This window comes from Nansenia antarctica (assembly GCF_963989245.1).
Source record: "Nansenia antarctica genome assembly, chromosome: 8".
Taxonomy (NCBI): Eukaryota; Metazoa; Chordata; class Actinopteri; order Argentiniformes; family Microstomatidae; genus Nansenia; species Nansenia antarctica.
The window spans coordinates 18,789,617-18,815,884 of NC_137678.1; the positions used below are offsets into that span (position 1 = coordinate 18,789,617).

General features: G+C 47.1%; 1 protein-coding gene across 1 annotated transcript in view; it reads left to right on the forward strand.

Moving 5' to 3' along the window:
- Positions 1-18,764: 18,764 nt before the first annotated feature.
- Positions 18,765-26,268, forward strand: part of LOC308163982 (HORMA domain-containing protein 1-like) — a gene marked incomplete at both ends in the record, with an annotated part of 10,442 nt that continues 2,938 nt past the window's right edge. Inside the window, 9 exons of the mRNA XM_080538150.1 lie at positions 18,765-18,788; positions 19,115-19,259; positions 20,190-20,253; positions 21,268-21,304; positions 21,414-21,434; positions 21,679-21,705; positions 21,939-22,006; positions 22,442-22,593; positions 22,990-23,147. Coding sequence (XP_080394276.1) covers positions 18,765-18,788; positions 19,115-19,259; positions 20,190-20,253; positions 21,268-21,304; positions 21,414-21,434; positions 21,679-21,705; positions 21,939-22,006; positions 22,442-22,593; positions 22,990-23,147 — 696 coding nt within the window. The remainder of the gene's footprint in view (positions 18,789-19,114; positions 19,260-20,189; positions 20,254-21,267; positions 21,305-21,413; positions 21,435-21,678; positions 21,706-21,938; positions 22,007-22,441; positions 22,594-22,989; positions 23,148-26,268) is intronic.

A 26,268-nucleotide genomic window follows, 5' to 3' on the forward strand; every position in this document is an offset into this window, starting at 1 on the left:
CAGCATCGCTCCCAAGGTCACCGGCATGCTGCTGGAGATGGACAACTCTGACCTGCTCCGCATGCTGGAGTCTCCACAGTTCCTGCGCTCCAAGGTGGACGAAGCGGTCGCTGCGCTGGAGGCCCATTGGGCTGAGGAGCCTGTACAGAAATCTGGCCACGTCCCAGTTTGAGTTTCAAGCGGCTAACACGTAAAAAAGGAGACGCGGACTTTGAAACCTACTTCACCGATAACTATGCAAAACGAATAAATGACTTCGATTGACTCAGCTATGTCTAAAAAAAGGGTAAGCTGTACCTCGATGATGAATGTAAAAGCACTGGTTGGACCAGATAGACCGACAACAAGGCCTCCTAGACCAGCAATGCACATCCCAGCTGGTCATGAAACAGAGGATGTGAAACAACTACTAGATCTTTAAACAGTTGTACTGAAACAGAGGATGTGAAACAACTACTAGATCTTTAAACAGTTGTACTATTACGACACTATTACGACACACACTTTGTTCGGCTGCCCTCGGGGCAGGCGGTTCAGGACCATGTCCGCAAGGACAAATAGACTGAAGCTCAGCTTCTACCCTAGGGCCATTCAGGCCCTGAACACAGCAAAGACCTAGGTTCTAGGCCCTGGACAATCTAGACAATTTGATGGCAGCTACTAGATTGTAATCAAGTGCAATACTGAAACACAACTGTGAAAATTTCAAACCTGCAAACTGCGACACTTTAAATGAATGTGCAATAATACTATGTGCAATATGACAACCCTCGGGTACATAAGGTTCAGAGATAGGAAATGTTAGGATATTTATAGCATAGCATAGAGTACAGCACAGTGTTTTATTTGTATAGTATAGTGGATAGTGTATATAGCCTTTATTTATGTAAACCAGCTCTTTTTCCCTTCTTGTTTTTTGTATTTTTTTCCTAATACCAGGGGAGCCCCCCCCTCCCAAATTTCGTTGTATGGTACCTGTACTGTATCAATGACAATAAAGACCATTCATTCATTCATTCATTGTATCAGGAAGTGTGTGAAGTCAGTCTATTACATCCCAATGTACGAGTATACAAGAGTAAAACTCTTTGGCTTTGGTTCCTCAACATTAAGGTTGCAGTATAAAGATACCAGATGACATTAATACCTGTCTGTGTTGTGAGGCAGCGCCAGGCCGGCGGTGTAGATGGCGATGGCGGTGAGGACCACGGCCTCTGTCTCAGACACGGGGAAGTGCTCCACCGCCATCTCCTGGGAGCGGATGGGCAGGGTGTAGAGAGCCACGCCGGTCATGTGACTGATCACCACAGGAGTGAGGATAGACAGGACCCCCGGGCTGGAAGCCTGCTGCTGCTGGAGGAGGGAGGGGGGGGGGGGGGGGGAGAAGAGTTAAATAGACTAGAAGGGGTAAAAAGACAGACAGACAGACAGGAGGATGTAACTGACCGGCTCCCCTTCTGCAAGGCCGTCCTGTGTCCCTGGAGGCGGGGCTCCTAGCTGACACCACAGGTCTAAGGCCTGCACTGCTGTCAAGGTCAGTCACAACAGCTAGGTGGGTATAATAATAATAATAATAATAATAATAATAATAATAATCCTGCTGGAACCATATATACAAAAAAATGTATGGACTCACTGCAATGTAAGTCGCTTTGGATAAAAGTGTCAGCTAAATGGCATATATTATTATTATTATATTATTATTATTATTATTATTAGGTGGACATTACGCTTACAGCACCATCAACACACACATACATGACTGACTGACTGGTCATGAGTAAGGAGTGTAGACATTCTTGACCACCTGACCTGTCTCACTATCAAAGCTTATTCCCGAGGCTGCTAGCATTTGCTTTCCTTACTTTAGCCTTACTTTCCTGTCTATCTTCACAATCTCTATCCAATAAAATGAAAAATATGAGTGGGACTGCCTCACTCAAAAAATAACCTTTAAAAAAAAGGAAAAGAAAAGAGAGATATAGGCAGGTTAGTGAAGTATTTGAAAAAAAAAAAAAAAAAAAAAAGAATCACTGGAATGGAAATGGAGCGAAAACAGTGTAAATGACTGAAAGCCCTGCCAAAGAGCCTCGCCCCCCCCCCCCCCCACACACACCCCCTCCCACCCCCCTGCCACGCCCCCTCCCTATCAGTTAAGCCGGAGTGCGAGGATACACGGAGCAGCAGGATGACGGCCAGCAGGCCGGAGGCGGGCATGTAGTAGCCGATGGAGACGAAGCGCGAGAGCGAGGGCATCAGGTAGAAGTAGGACTGGTGGAGACGCTCCAGGAGGTTGTTCAGCTTCCGGAACATTCCCTCCAGCAGCCTGGGGAGAGGACACACACACACACACACACACACTGTTTGGCTAATCCATGGGAGGGTATTTGATTGGGAGTTTATTTTATTGTTTGATTCATTTGATTGGGTAAAAGTATGCATGCAGAGAGTGATTGGCTTAGATAGAAATGGGGGCGGGCTTAATGGAGGTAATCTGGGTGGCAGGGAATCGGAATGACAGTATAGAGCGAGATGGGAGTTGGTAAGTGGAGCTCTGAATGATTGTGTAGTTTGTTGAATCTTTTCTGTTAGTTCGTTCACTGTTAATTATTTACATGTACTAATGGATCAATGTGTTTTCAGTTTTACAATCTGTTTAATAGATGAAGAAAGAAATCAAACCGAATTGTGTCAGTCTCATCATTTCACCCGTACTGCCGGAGCAAGCAGAGGATTCGCCATCAGCTAACTAGAGGGAGAGCTGAACAATTGTAAAACACCCGCTGACGACCGCAGGAGGACGGACCGTCAGTTAGCTAAGGAAATACAGGCACGGTTGGACGCAACAGAAGCTCCGGGAGGACAAGGATCCATTCACCGGAGATAAGAGCAAGCTAAAGCCTGGTCAGGTTAGTGACGCAGCCGCCAGCCGGCAATGGAGCCGCGGCGCCCGCAACTGTAGCTAACTAGCCACTTGCTAGCTAGCGTAGAGTAGCCAACTAAGCCAGCGTTAGCCCTGTTGTTGCAATAGCGCAGCAGACACGCGGTAGAGCTTATAGCACTCAAAGCTACAGCTAACTAGGCCGGAAACGGAGCCGTGGCGCCCGCAACTGTAGCTAACTAGCCACTTGCTAGCCAGCGTAGCATTAGCAAACTAAGCTAGCGTTAGCCCTGTTGTCGCATTAGCGCAGCAGGCACGCGGTAGAGCTTATAGCACTCAAGGCTACAGCTAGCTAGGCAGGCAAGGAGTGAAACAATCCACGGCTAGCTTCAACTGGTTAACCCAGCGGTTCCCAAACTGTGGGTCGCGACCCCCTAGTGGGGCGCGGGGGTACTGCAGGGGGGGCGCAGAAATAATGGGAGGGGAAAAAAATGCACACACAAGAGCTGTAAACAAACACTGCTTGCTTAAGGTTACCATCAGGGGTGTTGTGGGCGTTGGATGATAAAAATGAGAACCTGAATGGAGCGCAGGCCATAAACTGTAACAAAGAGGCAGCGAGGGGGCTCCATTCACGTCATTGACGCGCGCTCCATTCACGTCATTGACGCGCGCACTCCCTCCTCCAGCTATCTAGCAGCAACAACAACAATGGATAAGTTTATGAAAGAGCCAGAAGCTAAACGAAAAGCGAAGGAGCCCATGACAAACGTCCCAAAGCCAAAGTCAAGAAAGTATGACGATACATACCTCTCCCTGGGCTTCACGTCTAATGTGGTCGGTGCGGAGGAACGACCACTGTGTGTCCTCTGTCTCAAAACTTTAGCGGCAGAAAGCATGAAGCCTAGCAAGTTGAAACGTCACTTGGAGACCACACACCCGACTGATGTGAAGAAGCCCCTCGATTTCTTCAAGAGAAAACTCCAAGAATACCGTGGTCAGCAGAGCCGTTTCGTTAAAACAGCATCTGTTACGTCTAATGCTCAACTTGCCTCCTACAAAGTGGCATATCGTATCGCCCAGTCTAAAAAACCACACACCATCGCTGAGGAGTTAATACTCCCTGCTGCAATAGATATGGTTTCACATATGATAGACGAGGCAACAGCCCAAAAACTCAAAGCTATCCCCCTGTCAAACAACACTATTGCGAGACGCATCAATGACATCTCAGAAGACATGAAAGAGCAGCTTGTTGAGAAAATAAAAGACCAACGCTTTGCGCTCCAGGTAGACGAGGCCACAGATAGTAACAAGGACTGTCTGTTAATAGCGTATGTCAGATACATTGATGCGGAGGGTTTGAGCGAGGATTTGCTATTTTGCAACTATGTCCCAAACAGAGCAACAGCTGATGAACTGTTCAAAATCATAGACAAATACCTGAGTGAAGCCGATCTGAAATGGGAGGACTGTGTGGGGATATGCACCGACGGTGCCCAGGCCATGGCAGGAAAACGGGGAGGGCTCCAGACGCTCATCAAGCGCGTTGCACCGAAAGCAGTGTGGACTCACTGCATAATACACAGGGAGGCACTCGCGTCAAAGCAGCTGAGTCCAGAGTTGAATGACGTTTTGTCTCATGTTATCACCACCGTCAATTACATAAAAACAAGACCACTGAAAGCTCGCATTTTTTCCGCTTTGTGCGAGGAGATGGGCTCCGAGCACACAGCCGTGCTATTTCACAGCGAGTCGCGTTGGCTCTCTCGCGGAAAGGTGCTGTCCAGGGTGCTATCGCTGAAAGATGAGATCCGAATCTACTTGGAGGAGGAAGGGAACGAACTTGCCAGCAAGTTTAATGATGAAGACTTCCTCATGAAATTGGCCTACCTAAGCGACATGTTTGAGAAGCTCAATGAATTGAATCAACAGTTGCAGGGCAACAACACACACCTTCCACATCTGGCAGACAGGATACAATCTTTCACACGGAAACTGGACATGTGGGGCAGGAGACTTGAACAGGGGGACATCGACTCATTTGGGAATCTGAAGGCATTCATCGAGACCAATGAGCTGCAGAGCACAGTGGTTCCATGTATGAGAGAGCACATCTCAGCCCTGAAACAAAGCTTCCAGAAATACTTCTCTGTGGATGACAGTGCCAAATACGACTGGATTAGAGATCCATTTGTTGCACCACCACCTGCCATGTTCAGCACTGCGGAAGAGGAACAGTACATCGACATGACTTCAGAGTCAACCATGAGGCTGCAGTTCACATCCACGACTTTGGCTGGGTTTTGGATTGGAGTGGAGAAGGACTACCCTCTCATTGGACAGAAAGCTGTGGGAATACTGCTGCCTTTTGCAACATCGTACCTGTGTGAGATAGGCTTTTCTGCTGTTGCTGCTATCAAAAGCAAATACAGGTCGAAGTTGAACATTGAGAATGAACTGAGAGTGGCAGTCTCAAAACAACAACCCCGCTTTGAGAAGATTTGCAAGGCAAAGCAAGCACACACAAGTCATTGATCGTAATTGTGATAGAAATGTGAGGAGTAAGAATAGTGATGCAGTAGAAATTAGTTAATGTTGATATGTTGAATATTTCAGTGGCACAGGATCATTTGCCAAGCACTTATGTTCCTTTTCAAACCATAATAAAATATAAAACTATAGTTGGATATACTGTATGTGTCTTGTTATTATTAGAAGAGAAAATGTAATGTTTTTACAACTTTATACAATTAATTATATCAATCTAGGTGGGAACCGGGTTAGGGGGGGCTCGAAAATATTTCCAATTACCCAAGGGGGGCCTGATTGAAAAAGTTTGGGAACCACTGGGTTAACCCAACTGCAAGAATCCACAGCCAGCTAGGCTAACCTACAAGACCCACCAAGAAAGGAATTGCGAGCTAATAGCAGCTACCCAGAGAGCTACCCACACCCAGCACTCTTCTCTGTGACTCTATTGACTGTTTGCATTAAAATAGGTTTGTGTGTACCTGGGTATTAAGTCATCGGGGGGAGGAAAATCCTCTCCCACTTTATTATTTTATTTTTAGCAGTATCCCTGGGATGACCCCACGGTGAACCTGGTTCCGCTGCCGAAGACTAGTTAAGGAAGTGCAGGGACCAGCGCAAATCAGCTCAGGGAGTCAGAGAGGGCTGAAGATATAAGATAGAAAGACGAAACAGGTACACACAGGTTATTTCTGAGTCACAGGCAGAATGGAGGCACTAAGGACCGAAAGGGAAAAGTTGGCAGTCACTTTTGAGAGAGGATACCGCCACATCATCAGGTCAGTGGCATTGATGGGCGAAGATGACATGAAACGCGAGTGGATAGCGCTCCTATCAAACGCGAAAGACCTAAACTCTGCAGACGACAATTATGAGGAAGGTTTGCAGGCCAAAGCAAGTCAGGAACCTGAGACAGGCAACAGTCAGCTTCTTCAAGACATCACCAAGGCCGCTGAGGAGAGAGCTCAGAAGGTTGAACAGGTCGGTCACGTTTTAAAGGCCAACATGTGGACAAGGTTCGCGGGGGTCGAACTTTCATCCACAATTAGACGAGCAGAAAGGAGTCACGAAGGCGCGAAGAGGATCAGTCTAGAAGAGGCAACCCACGACGTTTGTAAAGAACGAAGCACACTCACAGAGAGCCTCATCATCAAAGCACGAAGTCTGCTATCAAGCTGGGGGGAGTGGATCCCTGTAGTTGAGGCGTGCAACACGAGAAAGTCACTAGAGGAGCTGGAGGACAAAAGGGATGAACTTTGGGAAACGTTTGTGACTGAATTTGGAAGAGTTGAGAAGGAGAATACTGACAAAATGGCCGACAAGGCCGCCGCAGCAAAGCAAATGGCCACCGACGTTCTCGCCGAAGAAGAGGCCAAAGATCGAGCGACGAATAGAGAAAGGGCCGACGCTCTCGCCGAAGATGAGAGGAAAAGGGCCGACGTTCTCGCCGAAGATGAGAGGAAAAGGGCCGACGTTCTCGCCGAAGAAGAGGCCAAAGATCGAGCGACGAATAGAGAAAGGGCCGACGCTCTCGCCGAAGATGAGAGGAAAAGGGCCGACGTTCTCGCCGAAGATGAGAGGAAAAGGGCCGACGTTCTCGCCGAAGAAGAGACCAAAGATCGAGCGGCGAATAGAGGAAGGGCCGACGCTCTCGCCGAAGATGAGAGGAAAAGGGCCGACGTTCTCGCCGAAGAAGAGGCCAAAGATCGAGCGACAAATAGAGAAAATAAAGAAGCCATTGCCAAGCTGGAAAGGAAAGCCGCTGAGGCAAGACTGAAGTCAGCTGATAGCGTGGCCGAGTTTGAGAAGGAGACAGCGAAGGTGAAATTGGGGGCCGAAGAAGAGATCGCTGAGGCAAGGCAGAAGGCGGCCGTGATTGAGTTGAAGGCAGCAGAAATAGCCGCTCAAGAGCGCGCCAAACTACTGGAGGCTCAGCGGGAAGCATGGGAACAAGCCCGGGAGGCAGGGCTGGAGAGCGCCACATATGGAGGCAACCGCACTAGAGCCAAGATCAAACTCCCTCCAACAAGGCTGCCCGTGTTCAGCGGGTGTATGAGAGATTTTCATCGCTGGCGGAAAGATTGGGAAAGCCTGCAGCGGCAGGGAGACCCATCGGGGTCGCCAGAGGTGAAGAAACTCCACCTCCTCGAGAGCATAGACCGAAAGGTTTTCGAGGAGCTCAAACTCTCGAGCTACCGCTCAGCGGAAGACGTATTCAAAGCCTTGGAGAATCGGTTTGGAGACAAGGCAACCATCGCGCTGCAAATTATTGAGGAATTGGAAAGAATGCCAGCGGTAAAAGGAAACCAGCCGAGGAAAGCAATCGACCTTATTCAGGCAGTGGAAAGAGCCCTCATGGACCTGACTGACTTAGGAGAAGTGGGCGCTATGAAGAACCCACTTGTAATTAAGGCCATCGAGAGCAAACTACCAGATCGCGTGCAGGAAGGCTGGTTTACCTTTGTAACCGAACCCGAAAACCAAGTCGCCCCAGACAAGCAATTCGATGCTCTTCTTCTGTTTCTGAAAAGGCAGGAAGTAATCCTCGAAAGGATGGCGCGAATCCGAGGCTCCACAGAAACCTCTGAGGGAACACCAGAGAAGCCAGTCAGATGGGAGAAGAGGGCATTCACGAGGGCCACGGAGAGACTCACCGGTAGATGAAGAAGAGGAGGAACATCGAGGTGAAACCAGAGTCACGGGCAGGAACTCGGAAAGAAGAGAAGAGTGTGACATCTGTGGAAGCGATCAGCACGGTGGCAAAATATTCTTCTGCCAAAAGTTCAAGAGTGTCAGTCTGGCAGAGAAACGAGCCATAGTAAGGCAAAGCAAAGCCTGTCAGAAATGTTTGGGCATGCACGGCGCCGACGGGGAGTGTAGTAACCGGTACCTGTGCAGAGTGTGCAAGCGGGATGAAGGAAGGGCAAGTCATCACTACCTTCTGTGTCCCGAATGGAGTGAGGGGAAGAGGACAGGGCCAGGGTTCGCTGACAAGCAACGAGAATTCCTGGATTCTTTGGGACTCAACCCTGAACAGGAGAGGAGGGCGAAGGCATTCACCAGTAAGGCTTCGATGACGCTGAGCGCGGGCGCAGAAGGCGGAAGTCTCTTCGCAGAGGATGGGCCAGAGGAACATCCAGTACTAATGATGATATTGACAGTCAAAACAGAAGATGGATATGCCCTGGGAACTCTCATAGACCTCGCCTCCGACACAAATTATATCACCAACCGGGCCGCCGATCGGCTCCGACTGGAGCGGAAGCAAGTAACACTGACTGTGCATGGAGTCGGTGGAATGAAGGTCAAGGTCAAGACTAATAAGTACCTGCTAAAGGTCAGAGCGTGGAGCAACAACAGATGGAGTCCCCACGAGATGGTATGCTACGGGCTCGACACAATCGCTCGTGCAGACAAGGTCATCAGTCCAGAGCGACTCTGTAAGTTCTTCCCTGGGGTCGAGAAGGAAGAGCTGGTCCGACCTAAGGAAATCGAGCTCTTGATCAGCCACCGAGAGGGACGACTCGCTCCACGGTGGAGAAGAGGGACGGGAGACTTGGTGCTGTGGGACGGGCCTCTGGGGAAGACCGTGGGAGGAACGCACCCAGACCTGTTTGAAAGTTGGGAAAGATCCGCACACAACTCCCAGACGCACTTTGCGCGTTCTCTGAGAACGGAGGCAGTAAGATTTGAGGAGATCCCCTGCAAGACGCCCAGCGCAAAAGAAGAGGATGGAGACCAGAAGCCGCAAGGTCATGAAAAGACCGGGAGAACAGCTGCAAGCAGCAAAGAGGTCCTCGAGTGGTGGAGCTGGGATAGCATCAGCGGCGCGTGCGAGCCAAAGTGTGGAGGGTGTCGCTGCGGAAATTGTCAGCCGGGCGGGAAAGAGATGACTCTCGCAGAGGAAAAGAAGATCAAAACCTACGCAATTACCCGCGTCAACATCGGGGACAAGCCAGCCGGATGCATCGCCCAGCTGGCCATGAGGAAGACGGCAAGGCTGCCAGAGGTCGCCCACCTAAAAGAAGAGCGGAGAGCACTTGAGGAGGACACCTATGTAGACGACATTCTAGCGTCTCATGGCGACAGGAGAGAGCTGAGGAGCATCACGGAGGGAATCGAGAGGACGCTCAACGCTGGAGGTTTCGCTCCGGAACCACGGATCCAGTCGGGTCAAAGTGGGAGGAGCAAAGAGGGCCAGCCTGCAGAAACGAGGGCCAATGTGGAGCCAGAGTCAGAGGTGTTGGTGCTGGCTGATCAGCTGAGCGAGGAAACATCCAGGGGAGTGGCTGTAAGTGCTCGAGACAGCGTGAGCATGCTGCAACGGAAAGCGTTCACTGCAGCTGTAACACGCGCTCAGGCGAGGAAGGGGCTGGACCCGAAATGCGGCATTGAGGAGGAAGCAAATGCAAAGGGGACATCCACACCGGTTGGGAGTTCCAGGGACCCCGAGCATGAGAGGGAGAGGCTCTGGGGCGCTGCTCTCATGGACCTGATTGAGCCAGAACGCTTCAGTGAGATAGGCAGGCTCATTCGGGTAGTTGGGTGGGTCCGGCGAGCTGTTAGGCAGTGGTTGGTTTGCAGGAGGGCTCCAGAAGACGCAAAGTGGGAGGCTACACGCCCGAGGGAGACAAGAAGCGGAGTTAGCCTCGGCGTCCAGGAGCTGAACGCAGCTTTCCGCGACCTGTGTCTGGCTGCACAGGATGGAACAGAGTTTCCTAAAACGACTTGGGACAGACTGGTAGTTGAGAGGGTCGAAGGGCCGGGGCTGCTGGTGTGTTCCGGAGGAATCCAGGAGGCGAAGGAGGTGGGAATCCCACTTGTCCCCTACACTGCATGGATCAGCACTCTGTTGGCAGGGGAGGCCCATGGGGCGAACCACGAGGGGTTGGCTGGCACCCTATTGAAGATGCGCAAGAAGGCGTGGGTGATTCAGGACGAGGAAGGAGCGAGGGCCACGATCTCTTCCCAACGCTCGACCGAGACGTTGGGCGGGTGGTCGTGCTGCTTCCCGTGGAGGAGCAGTAGAAAATAACTGTATTAAAGAGAGGGAAAGTTGTGGTCCATTTAGGCACAAAGGACCAATGGACCAAGTGGGAGGTGTTTGGCTAATCCATGGGAGGGTATTTGATTGGGAGTTTATTTTATTGTTTGATTCATTTGATTGGGTAAAAGTATGCATGCAGAGAGTGATTGGCTTAGATAGAAATGGGGGCGGGCTTAATGGAGGTAATCTGGGTGGCAGGGAATCGGAATGACAGTATAGAGCGAGATGGGAGTTGGTAAGTGGAGCTCTGAATGATTGTGTAGTTTGTTGAATCTTTTCTGTTAGTTCGTTCACTGTTAATTATTTACATGTACTAATGGATCAATGTGTTTTCAGTTTTACAATCTGTTTAATAGATGAAGAAAGAAATCAAACCGAATTGTGTCAGTCTCATCATTTCACCCGTACTGCCGGAGCAAGCAGAGGATTCGCCATCAGCTAACTAGAGGGAGAGCTGAACACACACACACACACACACACACACACACACTTTTAAATGCAGTTTGATTTTGTGTTTGCACCTTTGACCATAGCCTAGAGGAAGCCTTTTTAACCAAAATCTTAAAATACCAACAGCTGGAGCAGGCCATATCACAACTGGGCTACAGATGTCAACTTTTAGTTTTTATATTTGGCAGCCTGGGCCATGTTCATAAGTCTGTTGTTAGAGGCCTTCATATGGCTGGTCTTCCTAAGAGAAGGGCCAAACAGTTAGCAAAATACTGCTCAATATCCGCTATTATTGGTAGCCGCTCAATATGGAGAAGGCGGTGCTTCCTGTACCCATGAGCGGGATACTGTCTGTCTTTTAGTATTGATCAACCCACTGGTCTTGTGCGAATAACATCCTGTGTGTGGCAGAACTGGTTGAATAACATCCTGTGTGTGGCAGAACTGGTTGAATAACATCCTGTGTGTGGCAGAACTGGTTGTTGGCTCAGCATTACTGTAACAAATTGTTTCCAGGATGTCAAAATGCACTGTTAGTATTTATGTCCTTTAGAATTGTACTTTGTATGTGGACATAAATAAAGCATTTAAAATGTGTGTGTGTAAACAGTCAATGTTGCGGAGGATGAGAACATCAGTCATGGACACTTAATTTTTCCACTATGTTTTCATTATTATTATAGATTAATATTCAGTTAATACATGTTCTGTCATTTGAAAACATCAAGTAGAACATCCATTAATTTTTTTCTGAATATTTGAATTTGTATCTGTTTAAATTACAACATGATATTATTCATTTTAGTTGAATATTTTCACCTCTTTTTAGTGGTCTCTTTTATTTGAAGATAGATAGATAGATATATAGATATATAGATAGATAGATAGATAGATAGATAGATAGATATATCTTTATTTATGTGTCACTCCTCAACAAACAGGTATGGTATAAAGAACAGCAACAAAAGGTGCATTAAAGAGTTGAGGACCACTCACATGGAGTTGTGAGACACAATACAATTCGTAGCAATATACATTTAAAACGTACATTCAAGTACTATTACACTTGAACTATTACACAATAAATACCATTGGCATTACAATAAAATACAATATGTAAAGGCAATGAAACATGTATAAAAAAAAGGAGGGGGCAGTTTATTTTGCGGTGCTCATGAAGGCTACTCTTCTTTGTAGGATGAGGTGGCAGGCCTTGGCACATTCATTAATGCAGTGTTCACCAGCTAAAATTGCTGTGTCACGTACGTCATCCAACAGACGCCGGAGATTTAAGTTTGAACACCGGAGAATTAAGTTTGAACGCACCTTTATTGTACACAGAGAGATAACCACCTGATCATACTATATCATACTAGTCGATCGATTTGTTATATCGTTGCACTTGATGGCGTCAGGCAAAAGCAATAAGTCGGGTCTGCGCTCAGATGCAAAGAAACAAGACGACGGAATGAAGTCTAAAATGGACACTGACACTTTGGTTGAAGGTGAGGAACCTAATAGGAACCAGGACATCTTAAGTGCAATTCAGAGTATGGAAACAAGGATCTCCAACAACATCAAAGGTTTGGAGGACACCATTGCTGACAAGGTGGCCGCTGCCGTCAGAGAGAAGACGGAAGATATCCGTCGAGAATGAATGTTTTTATTTGAATGTTTTACCAATTTACTTAATTTTAGTTGCAGTGTTTCTGCTACGGATTCATATGTTGATTTTAAAGTTTTGATAAAAATAAAGATTTGGTTTTAATTCAACGGGTGGAGGGTTGGAGGAGGCCTTTCAAGAGGAAAAGGAAGCCTTTCCTTGGATTTTAAACTCTTCCTGAGCCTCACCCACAGACTGGAATATACAGCCGACGCCCGGACTCCCTGAAAAAAGGAGAGAGACTATCAAGACAAGTCTTCACTGAACAACAAGGCGGTAAGAACCCACTCTGGGCAGTTACACCTCAACTGCTCGGGGCCCACCTGTTGAATTTAACCATGTATGAATGCCATAACAAATTCACTGCACTAACCATACTGTATATACACAGATAATCAACAGGTACCACATATGGCTGCCCAACACTGTCCTAGCACTATCAGACCCCATTTTCCTCCCTCCCTCCTGTCCTCCAGAGATGCACATACTAGACATGGATATGGGCCAGCACATGCAGCCACCCAACACTATCCTCAACCCATTAGACCCCCTTATCCTCAACCCATTAGACCCCTTCTCCCTCCTTCCCTCTAGAAATACACACACTGCACGACCTAGTCAACAGCCACCACTGGCAGCTACTCGAACCTGTCCTCACCTCACTAGACAGCGTCCCCCTTCCTCACTCCCCCTTCTCAGTAACACACACAGCCGCCAACCACCTGATGAGGCCACCCGTCAGAAGGCTAAACTATATTTTAAATTGTTGCAAGCCATCCACCACAAAGACATCACAGACATAGCCCTCTCTACAGATACATTTCCTCCAGGTATGATGAGACAAGTTAACAAATTAACAGACTTCATCAAACCTACTTCCCCCTCTACAGATACCAAGGCACACATTACAAACAACACAAATGTATGGATGAAAAACAACATGATCATCTTACAGACACATTATCAGACAGTCATTCAATCGACTTTACACTCAGCACTACCATTCAACACAACTGCACTAGAAATAGCCATAGGCTGGGCCCACAAGCGGTACATGAATAGATTAAAACCTAGCACTATTCACACAGCAAGCACATTATTGACCCCAGACACACTTCCCCCCTCCAGTGTAACCCCCACTCCATCCAACCCATCTTCTACAGAGTCCCTCCACCCAGACCAGATGAGAGATAGCCGGCGCCCACACCAACCCCACCTAAAAAAGGATCCTGCCATGCACCTAGATCCCATTCCATCACAGAATTCCCCTTCAGCAAACACCTCTTCCGGTCACAACACTTCCCCAACCATGAGGGTTTCCATTGCACCACCCCTCAGTCTTATTGATTTCCCCCCCCCCCCCTAACACAACCACAGAAGTCTGCTCCAGGGAAACATTTTCACATTTACATTTTTGGCATTTAGCAGACGCCTTATTCCAAAGCGACTTACAATCAATACATTTGAATGCTAAGCATGTGAATCATCAGTCCACCATTCTTGGCAGGAAGAGTAATCTAGCTCAGGCCCGGGGCCATTGATAGAAGGAGAAACCTTCTTCTACCACCTTCTTCTAAAACCTTTTTTGGAACATCCAAATCCATCACTCACAACCCTCACCCCGGAACTACAGCAAGCTACAGTCACATCACCCATAACCCAGACATATATACACACACGAGAACATTCCCCTCCTCTTCAAAGAGACATGACATCACTAAACACCAACACGCTCCCTGACCTGCTTCCTTCTCTACCAAGCAGAACGGGGAACCGAAGCTCGACCCCCATCCACAGCCAGCCACTTCCCCAGAGACCTGTCAGAAGAGTCATACATACTCCACAGGTTCATCACAAACAATCTAGCCAACCAACAACCGTAAGCCCTACCACCCCCCCATCCATTTCCCACAACACCTCAATAGTAACGTGGTATTACATATTAACGACATAATCTCATCCCTTTCCCCCACAGGAGACGTTGAGCGGATGGTTGGTCCTGGGGCCGGGCAAGGGAAAAAGCTCCCGGGAGTAGGGGTGGGCATCAATGATCGACGATCGATAATTGATCGATAAGGATCTTGGTCGATCACAAAATATTTTGCTCGATAATCGTTAATATATATATATATATTTTTTTTTTATAAAAAATGTAATAATAATGGAAATTAGTTTGTCCACGTGTCACCAGATTGCGTTCGTCTCTCACCCCTGAACATGTTAACATGATCATCTTTCTGAACAAGAACCAGTAGGCCTGCCGCCTACAGTCTCTCGCTGGAGTTTAAATTTAAGTTAAGCTGGACGCTCTTAAGGACACTACCGTTTTCAGTCATCCTCCTATTTGTGAGTAACTGTTTTTTTACTGCTCCTATGGTGAGTTACTTATTTTCTATATTTTTATTTATAACGTAAAATGTGTTTTTAAGTTAAACAATTTAATCTACTCACTGCCTTGTTTAAGAGGATTGTTATCTGACTGTAGTGTTTAGTTTGAATGTGAATGAATGAATGTGTGCAATAGCAACACAAATAAAGTTTTTTCCCCAAGGGAAAAAAAAAAAAAAACGGAGGGTTTTGCTTTGCTCGCTGATTGGCTATAATGTTCTTCTTCTACGTTTTATGTGACAATGTCTTTTTAGTAACAACTTGCGCATTACTAAGTATTTACTAGCTAAGATTGACAAATGATTGGCGTGGTGCAACCGAAATTAGTAAACAACTAGTTTGAAACTAGCTAGTAACTACTAGGGGTTTAGTAACTACTAAATGCCTACACTTAGTAATGACTTACGCCAAATTGGTGCAACCCAGGCCTGGGCCCTAACCCTAACCCTAGCCCTGACCCTGCCACCAACCTTAAGCCTAACCCCAACCCTAGCCCCAACCCCGGCCCTATCCTTGACCCGGGCCCCAACCTTAACCCTAACCCTAGCCCCAACACTACTTCCAACCCTCTTCCTATCCCCAATGCTAACCCTGCTTCCAGTCCTAACCCTCATTCACAGTCACACTCCAAAGACATCATCCCTACAGTCAGCACCTTTCCCCACAGCACCAGGAACCTGCACTTTACCTTAAGACGTCATTTCACTGGTACCCAACAGCCCTATCCCCCTCTTCAACCCTAAAAATCTCAAAGATCTCCTTATAAATTCCCAATTTTCCAGGACTCCCTTAGAAGCAGCCCCCCACACCACCCACTTTAGGTCCAGGAAGTTCATCTCTAACCCTCATAGCCACACTTCTATGGCCATTTCAGACACCTTCGCGATCCAGTCCTCCAACATCATCTACATCATCACCTGCACACTCATCGCCACTACATAGGAGTCATCGCCACTACATAGGAGAAACAGGCCACACATTACAAACACGCCTAAAACAACACATATACAACATAAAACGGGCACACTTAGACACAGCACTAGTCACTCACTTTCAAGAACATTCCATCACACACCTCACCATTTCAGGGCTACAGGCCAATCAGGAATGGACTGTGGCACAGCGGAGGGGCAGGGAGAGATATTTTATCAAGGCCCTGCAGACAGTGACACCAGGAGGTCTGAATGAACGATTTTAGAAGGAGGTTTTAGAATGGTAGTTTATCGTACAGGCCACAGCTTAATCCAATTGGATGGGTTGATGTTTTAATGGGTGTTGATCTTTTAATAAACAAATAAAGCATATATTTACTTTCTGTGGGGTTATGCATGTACATGTGTATATAGGGATACGGGGATGTACATGTAGGTGTCTGGGTATATATATATACATATATATACAGTATATATATATATATATATATATATATATATATATATATATATATATATATATATATATATATATACTGTATGTGTGTGTGTGTGTGTGTGTGTGTGTGTGTGTGTGTGTGGGTGGGGGGGGTATTTATCATGTACATGGTTGAGGGTTTTATGATTGCACTTTACTTTAGCACTTTCCTTTTTTAAGTATTGAGGAGTGATTTTATTATATTTATTGTGTGAATTTCTCCTTTTAGAGCACTTATTACCTTAACTTATTATCCCCATTTACAGCACTTATGCAAATGTATTTTAATTATTTTATTTATTAATATTTATCAAGCCTAGAGATATAAACACCCAACACCCCATTTAGCAGCCTCTACCCTGGTATTTTAACACCTTTTGGCCTGGTTCATTCAACCTCCTGGTGATCACTGTCGCTTGCAGTATTGTATTCTTTTTATTTTATGATTTTATATATAGGGGTAGAGCGGAGCAGTGTGCCTGAGCACAAAGGACAACCCTGTCCCTTTTTAAACCTCATAACACAAAACCTAACCCTGACCTTAACCCTGACCCTGACCCTAAGCCTGACCCTGACCCTAACCCTGACCTTAACCCTGACCCTGACCCTAACCCTGACCCTGACCCTAACCCTGACCCTGAATATACCTACTGAGGCCAGGGGAGGGGCCTCCACTGAGACAAGGAGATGTGAGTAGTGCCTGAGTATTGTACTAAGTAGTGTACTTAGATTAAACACATGAGGAGATAGCCTCAGTAGTGTAATAAGTAGTGTACTTAGATTGAGATAAGGAGATAGCCTGAGTAGTGTTAGATTAAACACATCAGGGTGATAAACCTGGTCCCCTGAGGTGATATTAGTGTGAATAGACATATACAGTAACCAATGGTAAGAGAGGAAACACGTTAATTGACTTGCCAGAACAGCCAATTGAAATACGACAAATCCAAGTGATTGACAAGCTCCTCGTCCAGACATTCCATCTGGCTGCAAATGTTTTGAATGATGACGGTTCTGTGTAATTCGTCCTTGTCTTTATTTTAAACTGCTTTATGTTTGTTTTATGTTATGTATGTAACCCTGTAGTTGTGCTGTTGTCTAAGAGATGTTTAATCTCAAAGAGTTTTTTTATTCCTGGTTAAATAAAATAAAAATAATAATTAAAAAACGACATTAAAATAAGGAGATTCGGCTGCTGAGATTCGGATGCTGCATCAAAATTAGCATTAAGATCAACCAAATAAATCTCAAATGTGCATTTTATCACATATTAATGGTTATTGTTATCCGCTTGTCTGACGTCAAAAGTGACGTTTAGCCATTTCCGAGTCCAAATCAGAAATTCTCCGCACCGGAGTACCTGTGAACTACAGCGGTAGAATGACAGTTTAATCGTTTTTTAGACTCGGATCTATTCATACAACAAGGGACACAGCACTTTACCGTTTTCTCCATATTGTCAGGGTATTTGAGCCTCTTGAGCGCTATATAAATATAATTAATTATTATTATTATTTCGGCATCTCGAAGACAGCGCCTCAGCCATTGGCCCCGGAAATACGTCACGACTTAACAAGCGGATACATTATAATAACCTTTGCCAGGGCATGCTAAGCTTTGTAGCATCAAGAAGTGGCTTGTCTTTCCGCCCTCTGACAGGCAACTTCAGCTGTCGGGCACTCTGATTGGCTACTTCAGTTGTCGGGCACTCTGATTGGCTACTTCAGCTGTCGGGCACTCTGATTGGCTACTTCAGCTGTCGGGCACTCTGATTGGCTACTTCAGCTGTCGTGCACTCTGATTGGCTACTTTAGCTGTCGTGCACTCTGATTGGCTACTTTAGCTGCCGTGACTCTGATTGCCTACCAGGGTTGCCATATCGGGTGGGTTACCGCCGAACGGGCTACTTTTGATCACACTGGGCCGGTAAAAAACAAACAAACAAAAAAACTCCCTTGTAGCTACAGACAATGTGCAGGTTTATATTTTATTTTTATAAACATCATTGACAACAGACATACAGTTTAGGGGCAGGAGATGGGCATCTGTCCAATAGTAATTAGCGGTTTTCTGACAATATAGGTTTTGGGCTGGTTTTTGGAGGATTTAGTAGGTTTTTAGACTGTGCTTCTAAAGGCAGGACATTCTCAATCCCATCTGGCAACCCTGGTCACGCGGGAACGACTGGCAACCCTGGTCACGCGGGAACGACTCTCGGCCCAGTGTTTGCCAGTTAGTTAGTCAGCGCAGCTAACATACATACACATTCAGCCTGCGTAGAAGATTTGTCTCATTGGTCAATTGTAATATTTGGGTTCTGATTCATCTGTCGTCAGTAGATATTCGTCGATTGACAAGAAATCCTGTAACTGACGGTGTTGATTTGAACCATCATGGCTTGTGAGAAAAACACTCAGGTAAAGTTTCTGACTAGCTTCTTCTTTAGCTAGCAGCTAGGGGTGTAACGATACATCGATTCACATCGATGCATCGATTCATTGACTAACGATCTGATTACATCGACGCAATGTAAAAATATCGATCTATATCGTCATCTTAAAGATACACCTTTATTTTGAAATGGCACATTCTGCGTGACTGTCACCATTTCCGTGCAGCGCGCGACTAGCAGCGGCAAACTACAAAGAGCGCTGCACACTGTGCAGGTCAAGTCATGGCGAGTAGCAGGGATAACGTCGCTCTCCTCTCGGTAATAAGTCGTTAATGTGCACCTGTTTTGTAGGATACTCAGTTGTTGCCAAATGTGGTTGAGACAGAGCAGCAGTCCCTGACTGGGGTGAAGAAACTGCTGGCTATCGCCGTCTCCAGCATCACTTACCTGAGAGGTCTGTTCCCAGAGAAAGCCTATGGGACCAAACTTGTTGAAGGTAAGACAAAACAGCTAAAACTGTAAACCCCAAATTCTATTCTAAAAAGGAAACAGGGTGCCACCCCCTTTGAGATGTCACATCACTCGTTCTCTCTCTCTCTCTCTCTCTCTCTCTCTCTCTCTCTCTCTCTCTCTCTCTCTCTGTCTCTCTGTGTCTCTCTGTATCTGTCTCTCTCTCTCTCTCTCTCTCTCTCTGTCTCTCTGTATCTGTCTCTCTCTGTCTCTCTGTGTCTCTCTGTATCTGTATCTGTCTCTCTGTCTCTGTCTCTCTCTCTGTCTCTCTGTGTCTCTCTGTATCTGTCTCTCTCTCTCTCTGTCTCTCTGTCTCTGTCTCTCTCTCTCTCTGTCTCTCTCTCTCTCTCTCTGTCTCTCTGTGTCTCTCTGTATCTGTATCTGTCTCTCTCTCTCTGTCTCTCTCTCTCTCTCTGTCTCTCTGTGTCTCTCTGTATCTGTCTCTCTCTCTGTGTGTCTCTGTCTCTCTCTCTCTCTCTCACTCTCTCTCTCTCTCTCTCTCTCTCTCTCTCTCTCTCTCTCTCTCTCTCTCTCTCTCTCTCTTCTCATCATACCCCCCCCCCACCTCCCTCCCTCTTGGGTATCTGATGAGCATGACAAAACAAGGCCTGTATGTATGTCTGGTCTATCTATCTCTGTCTCTGTCTCTCTCTCTCTCTATCTCTCTCTCTCTCTCTCTCTCTCTCTTCTCGTCATACCCCCCCCCCCCCTTCCTCCCTCTTGGGTATCTGATGAGACCAAAACAAGGCCTGTATGTACTGTATGTCTGGGCTCATATTCCATATGGTTGGCTGTTATGTTACCTCATCCACCTCCTCAAGGGAACTCAACCTCATCCTCCTCTCTCTCCCTCTCCATCTTGTTCTCTCTCTCTCACTCACTCACTCCCTCCCCCCCTCTTCCTGCACCCCCATAGACCATAAAGTGATGATCCTTAGAGAGGAGCGCAGCTGTCCTGGTACCAGTCAGATTGGACAGTGGTCAGTATTGAGTATCTAGTATCTCTACCATATCAGTTATCAGTAAATCCATAGCCACTCTGGTGTTCCTGTCTCTATTTGGCCTGGCCCTTCCTCTTTATCCTCTCAGGACTGTTCTCCACTATGACACTTAAAGGCGAGGTGATATATCTTGATGGTCCCAGAATGTGTGTCTGTTAAATCATGTGACACAGTCTGATCATTTGGTCCGCATGTCGGCAACCAATCAAAATGTTCAGACTTTTCTTTTGAAACACGGAATGTTGAGAATCACAACACAACAAACTTGCTAGTCAAGCCAAAATACTGCAACGAAATGACGATAATCCCCACTGCTGCCTAGTTAACTAGAACACTACTTTCCATTGTTAGCAGGCTCACAAAACAAGCTGTGTTAGTTGACTAGTGATGTGTCAGTGATTTTCAACAACGCTGAAATAGTATTCACATTTTTCCAAAGAAAAGTCAGATCATTACATCGGATCCCGGCATGAGGACCAAAGCATTAATGTGTCACACTCACACATCACACTGAACACACAGTAGGTTTTAACGAGGCAGTGCCAGTACCACCTACGACTCAGGGAATGGACCTATCGCTAAGCCACGCCCCAAAATAGAAATTGTCCAATCATATCACAGGAAAAAGTAACTTCAGGCAGAAAACTCAGACAAACAACTCGCTAATATCTGATGGTGAAAAGCTTCTAGACAAAATATTCTTGTCATCTTTAAAAAACATGTCTATTACTTGCTGTGGTAAACCAGAAATCAGAAATTTGCCAAGTCCCGCTCCCCATTATAAGTCATTGAATGTCATTCAGTCACGGTCGGTCAGTCAGTCACTGTCAGTGAAGCGTTGTTTGTTTGTCCGAGTTTTCAAAAGGGGCGTGGCTTAGTAATAGGTCCATTCCACAGTGCCCTTCTAGATGCGTGTGGGAAATGCTCGATCCTCTATTCAGTGTTCATTAGATGTCTTCACATTACATGTGTCTTTTCTTTATGTTCTACCAGGATGAAGGGATGTTTTGATGCCCTTCAGAAAAAATATGTAAGCTAACATCAGGAAACCCGGATTGTTTTATAATGATTGTTTTAGTGAATACATGTTAAGCTGGTCTGTACTACTTACTTTTTTTCAATTCATGTTTTTTCATCAGTTGCGAGATGTGGTCCTGTCTGTGAGTATATCTATATTATAAAATCATAGTTGGATTTTTATTAACACACAGTACTGTAGTTATATATATATGGGATATAAGAGATAGTTCTTTTTTTTTCTTTTTTATTGAGCCATGAATGACAGTTTCACCTGGTCCGTGGACTACTTTCAGTTTAAGGAACCACCTGACTATTAGGTTTATAAAAAATAAAATAAAAAGTGGACTATGCCTTTAAAGTCTACATTCTCCTGTCCCCTTCCAGATATACACTGATCCAGAGGATCCAATGGTAATTTGAAACTTTCTTTTTACTCCCAATTAACTGGTGTCAATAACACTCAACGTGAATTACTTAATCCACATGTACTGTAGCTTGTTGCTATGTAAAGGGGATCGAAAAATTCAGAAAACATTATATACATAGTGAGTTTTTAATACTTAACGATTTGGGGTTCAATTCTTACTTGAGCCTCAAATGTTGGTGTACTGAAGACCTCTCACTGTGTATACCACCACCTGCAGAAGGTCACTGAATGCTACCAGTTCAAAGTCCAGTACACTGGAAGTGGACCCCAGATGGACTTTGAAAGGTATAGCTCTCTGTGTGTGTCTCTCTCTCTCTCTCTCTCTCTCTCTCTCTCTCTCTCTCTCTCTCTCTCTCTCTCTCTCTCTCTCTCTCTATTTCTTTCTCTCTCTCTCTCTCTCTCTCTCTCTCCCCCCCTCTTTCTCTCTCTCCCCCCCTCTCTCTTTCTCTTTCTCTCTCACTCTCTCTCTATTTCTTTCTCTCTCTCTCTCTCTCTCCCCCCCTCTCTCTTTCTCTCTCTCTCTCTCCTTCTCTTTCCCTCCCCCCTCTCTCTCTCTCTCTCTCTCTCTCTCTCCCCCCCCCTCTCTCTCTCCCTCTCCCTATGTGAATTCCAATGCTTACAAATATACGGCAGCATTTGATTGAAGAAACATTTGATGAGGGAAAATGTAAATGGTGAAAAAATAAATAAAAACTAATATACTTTGTACTTTGATCTTAGCAAAAACAACAACAAAGTGACAAAGATGCCTTGCAGCAACACCAAGAAGGCCAGCATCCTGCTGGTGCGTGCGCTGTACACGCTGATGCAGAACCTGGGGCCCCTGCCAGACAACGTCTGCCTCAGCATGACACTCGCCTACTATGACGACGGTGGCTACAGCGACAAACACCCCCCTCACTACGCCTACTGTATCTAGGGCCAGGAGTTTTTTCCCTAAATTGTGAAGATTGAGCTCCTGGTTTCTGTTGGCATGGTGTAAAAAAAAATCTAATATTATTATTACATATACTCATTATAATTATTATTATTATTACAATGCACAATTTAAACAGCTCTGTATAGGAAGCTGTATCATGCAGTGTTTGAAGTTCTATCTTATGTATGTGTGCATGTGTAAGTGTATCTGTAAGTGTATGTGTAACTGTTTGTGTAACTGTAAGTGTATCTGTAAGTGTATGTTTGTATGTGTAACTGTTTGTGTAACTGTGTAAGTGGATGTGTAACTGTGCTGCGTGTGTGTGTGTGTGTGTGTGTGTGTATCTCAGTCACTCCACAGGACTACCAGCCCCCAGGCTTTAAGGAGGGGGCCAGTGACAGCCTGCGGTTTGAGAAGGAGCCCATCAGACTGACCATGGGAGAGGTGGTCACCCCCTTCCACACCCTGAAGGTGGACCTCACTACAGAGAGAGACAGGCTGGAGCAGGTAGGGAGGGATGAGGGTTCAGGTAGGAGGGATGAGGGTTGAGGTAGGAGGGATGAGGGTTCAGGTAGGAGGGATGAGGGTTGAGGTAGGAGGGATGAGGGTTGAGGTAGGAGGGATGAGGGTTCAGGTAGGAGGGATGAGGGTTGAGGTAGGAGGGATGAGGGTTGAGGTAGGAGGGATGAGGGTTGAGGTAGGAGGGATGAGGGTTGAGGTAGGAGGGATGAGGGTTCAGGTAGGAGGGATGAGGGTTGAGGTAGGAGGGATGAGGGTTGAGGTAGGAGGGATGAGGGTTGAGGTAGGAGGGATGAGGGTTCAGGTAGGAGGGATGAGGGTTGAGGTAGGAGGGATGAGGGTTGAGGTAGGAGGGATGAGGGTTGAGGTAGGAGGGATGAGGTTTCAGGTAGGAGGGATGAGGTTTCAGGTAGGAGGGATGAGGTTTCAGGTAGGAGGGATGAGGGTTCAGGTAGGAGGGATGAGGGTTGAGGTAGGAGGGATGAGGGTTTGAGCACTGGAACACATGGGAAAGACTTTTCAAACAAGTGGAATGGAATGGAATGGACTTTATTTGTCATTGCTACAGTACAGGTACCAAACAACGAAATTTAGGAGGGGTGGCTCCCCTGGTGTTAGGAAAGGGGGAAAAAAACACATTTTAGAAAAAGCATAAAATCACAAGAAGGTAGGGAGCTGGTTTACATCAATAAAGGCTATGTACACAATCCACTGTACTATACTGCACAGATAGTCAACTAGGGTTGTCATATTGCACAAAAGTATTTTTTCACGTTATTTTAAAGTGTCACAGTTTGCAGGCTTGAAATGTACATGTTTGTGCCTCAGCACTAGCTGCCATACAATCCGTCCAGACTGTCCTGGGCCCAGAACTTAGGCCTTTGCTGTGTTCAGGGCCTTGACGGCCCTGTGGTAGAAGCAGTTCTTCAGTCTGTTTGTCTTAGCGGCCGGGGTCCTGTACCTCCTTTTCGAGGGCAGCCTGATAAAGTGTACGTGCCCAGGGTGGGTCGGGTCCCTGGAGATCTTGGAGGCCTTCCTGAGACAGCGTGTGTTGTACAGCTCTTCCAGAGAGGGGAGGGGGGCGCCGGTGATCTTCTGTGCTGTTCTCACGACTCTCTGTAGCGCGTTTCTCTCCGCTGTTGTGCAGCTGTAGAACCAGTTGCAGATGCCGTAGGTGAGGATGCTCTCCACTGCGCCGCGGTAGAAGGCCACCAGTATCTCCTGCTTGTTGTGTTCTTTCCTGAGGCATCTCAGGGTGTATAGCCGCTGTTGTGCCCTCTTGATGGTGCCTTTTGTGTTGTCCTTCCAGGCCAGGTCATCCCGCATGTGATGTCCCAGGAATCGGAGGGTTGAGACTCTCTCCACGCTCTCTCCGTCGATGAGCAGGGGCTGGATCTCGGACTTTTTCCTCCTGAAGTCTACGATGAATTCCTGGGTCTTTGACTTGTTTAGCAGCAGGTTGTTAACCTTGCACAGCTTGCTCAGTTGCTCTACCTCATCCCTGTACGCCGCCTTGTCCCCCCCCGAGATACATCCCACCACGGTGGTGTCGTCTGCAAACTTTACGATGTAGTTGCTGGGGTGGACGGGGGTGAAGTCGTGGGTGTAGAGGTTGTAGAGGATGGGGCTTAGCACGCAGCCCTGGGGGGACCCAGTGCTGAGGCTGAGGGCTGTGGAGGTGTGGGGGCCCACCCGCACCCTCTGGGGGCGGTCGGTCAGGAAGTCCTTGATCCACGCACATATAGAGTGTGATAGACCCAGGTCTAGTAGTTTGGTCACTAGCCTGTCTGGAAGGATGGTGTTGAAGGCGGAGCTGAAGTCCACGAAGAGCAGTCTCGCGTAGCTGTTTCCCCTCTCCAGGTGGGATAGAGTGGCGTGGAGAGTCGTCGCTATGGCGTCCTCTGTGGACCTGTGGGCTCTGTAGGCGAACTGGTATGGATCCAGGTTGGGCGGGAGGCGTGTGAGTATGTGGGCCCGGACTAGTTTCTCGAAGCACTTCATGATGATTGGTGTGAGTGCCACCGGGCGGTAGTCGTTTAGGCAGCTCACCGTGCTTTTCTTCGGGACTGGGATGATAGTTGAGGTTTTCAGGCAGGGTGGGACGGTGGCCTGGGACAGGGACTGGTTAAAGATGTTGGTGAAAACCCCGGCCAGCTGGTCGGCGCAGTCTCTCAGCACCCGTCCCAGGACGCCATCCGGCCCCGAGGCTTTCCTGGGGTCCACCGCCTTCAGCACGCGTCTCACCTCATGCTCTGTGAGGGTGAGGCTGCTGAGAGCTGGAGAGAGTGGTGTTTGTGTTGCGGTTACCTCCGTTCGCCCCTCGTCGAACCGGGCGTAGAAGGTGTTCAGCTTTCCCGCCAGCAGGGGGTCGTCCTCTGCGGCTGTGAGCCTGTTGGCTCTGAAGTTTGTCATCTGCTGAACCCCCTGCCACATCCGCCTGGAGTCGTTGCTCAGGAGGCATTCCTCAATCTTCTCTCTGTGCTCTGCCTTGGCCGCTTTGATGCCGCGCTTTAGGTTGGCCCTGGTGGAGCTGTACAGCGGTGTGCTCTTCCCTGCGAAGAAGGCGTTGTCCCTCTCGTTGATCAGTTTTCGGACCTTCCCAGTCATCCATGGCTTCGTGTTGGGGTAGACCCGGACCCGTTTGTCCACGGTGACTGAGTTGGTGCAGTTCACTATGTGGTTCAGAACCGACGACGTGTACTGTTCCAGGTCCTCATGCTCATATTCCTGCCATAGGGTGTCATTTAGGCAGATCTGCAGTGGAGCGGACCCTTCTGGCCAGGTTCTGACAGTCTTGGTGGTGATGGGAGCACTTTTTCCCATTGTAGTGTATGCAGGAATCAGGAGGATTGACACATGGTCAGACATGCCTAGATGAGCTAGCGGACTAGCCTTGTAAGCACGTTTGATGTTGGTGTATACCTTATCCAGTGTTTTTTCTCCTCTCGTTGCACATTTCACATGCTGATAGAACTTGGGTAGTACTGCCTTCAGGTCGACATGATTGAAGTCCCCCGCTATGATGTGAATAGCCTGTGGATCAGTGCTTTGTTGGCTACTGATGACTTCATATAGTCGCGCCAATGCTACTCTGCTGTCTGCGCTAGGC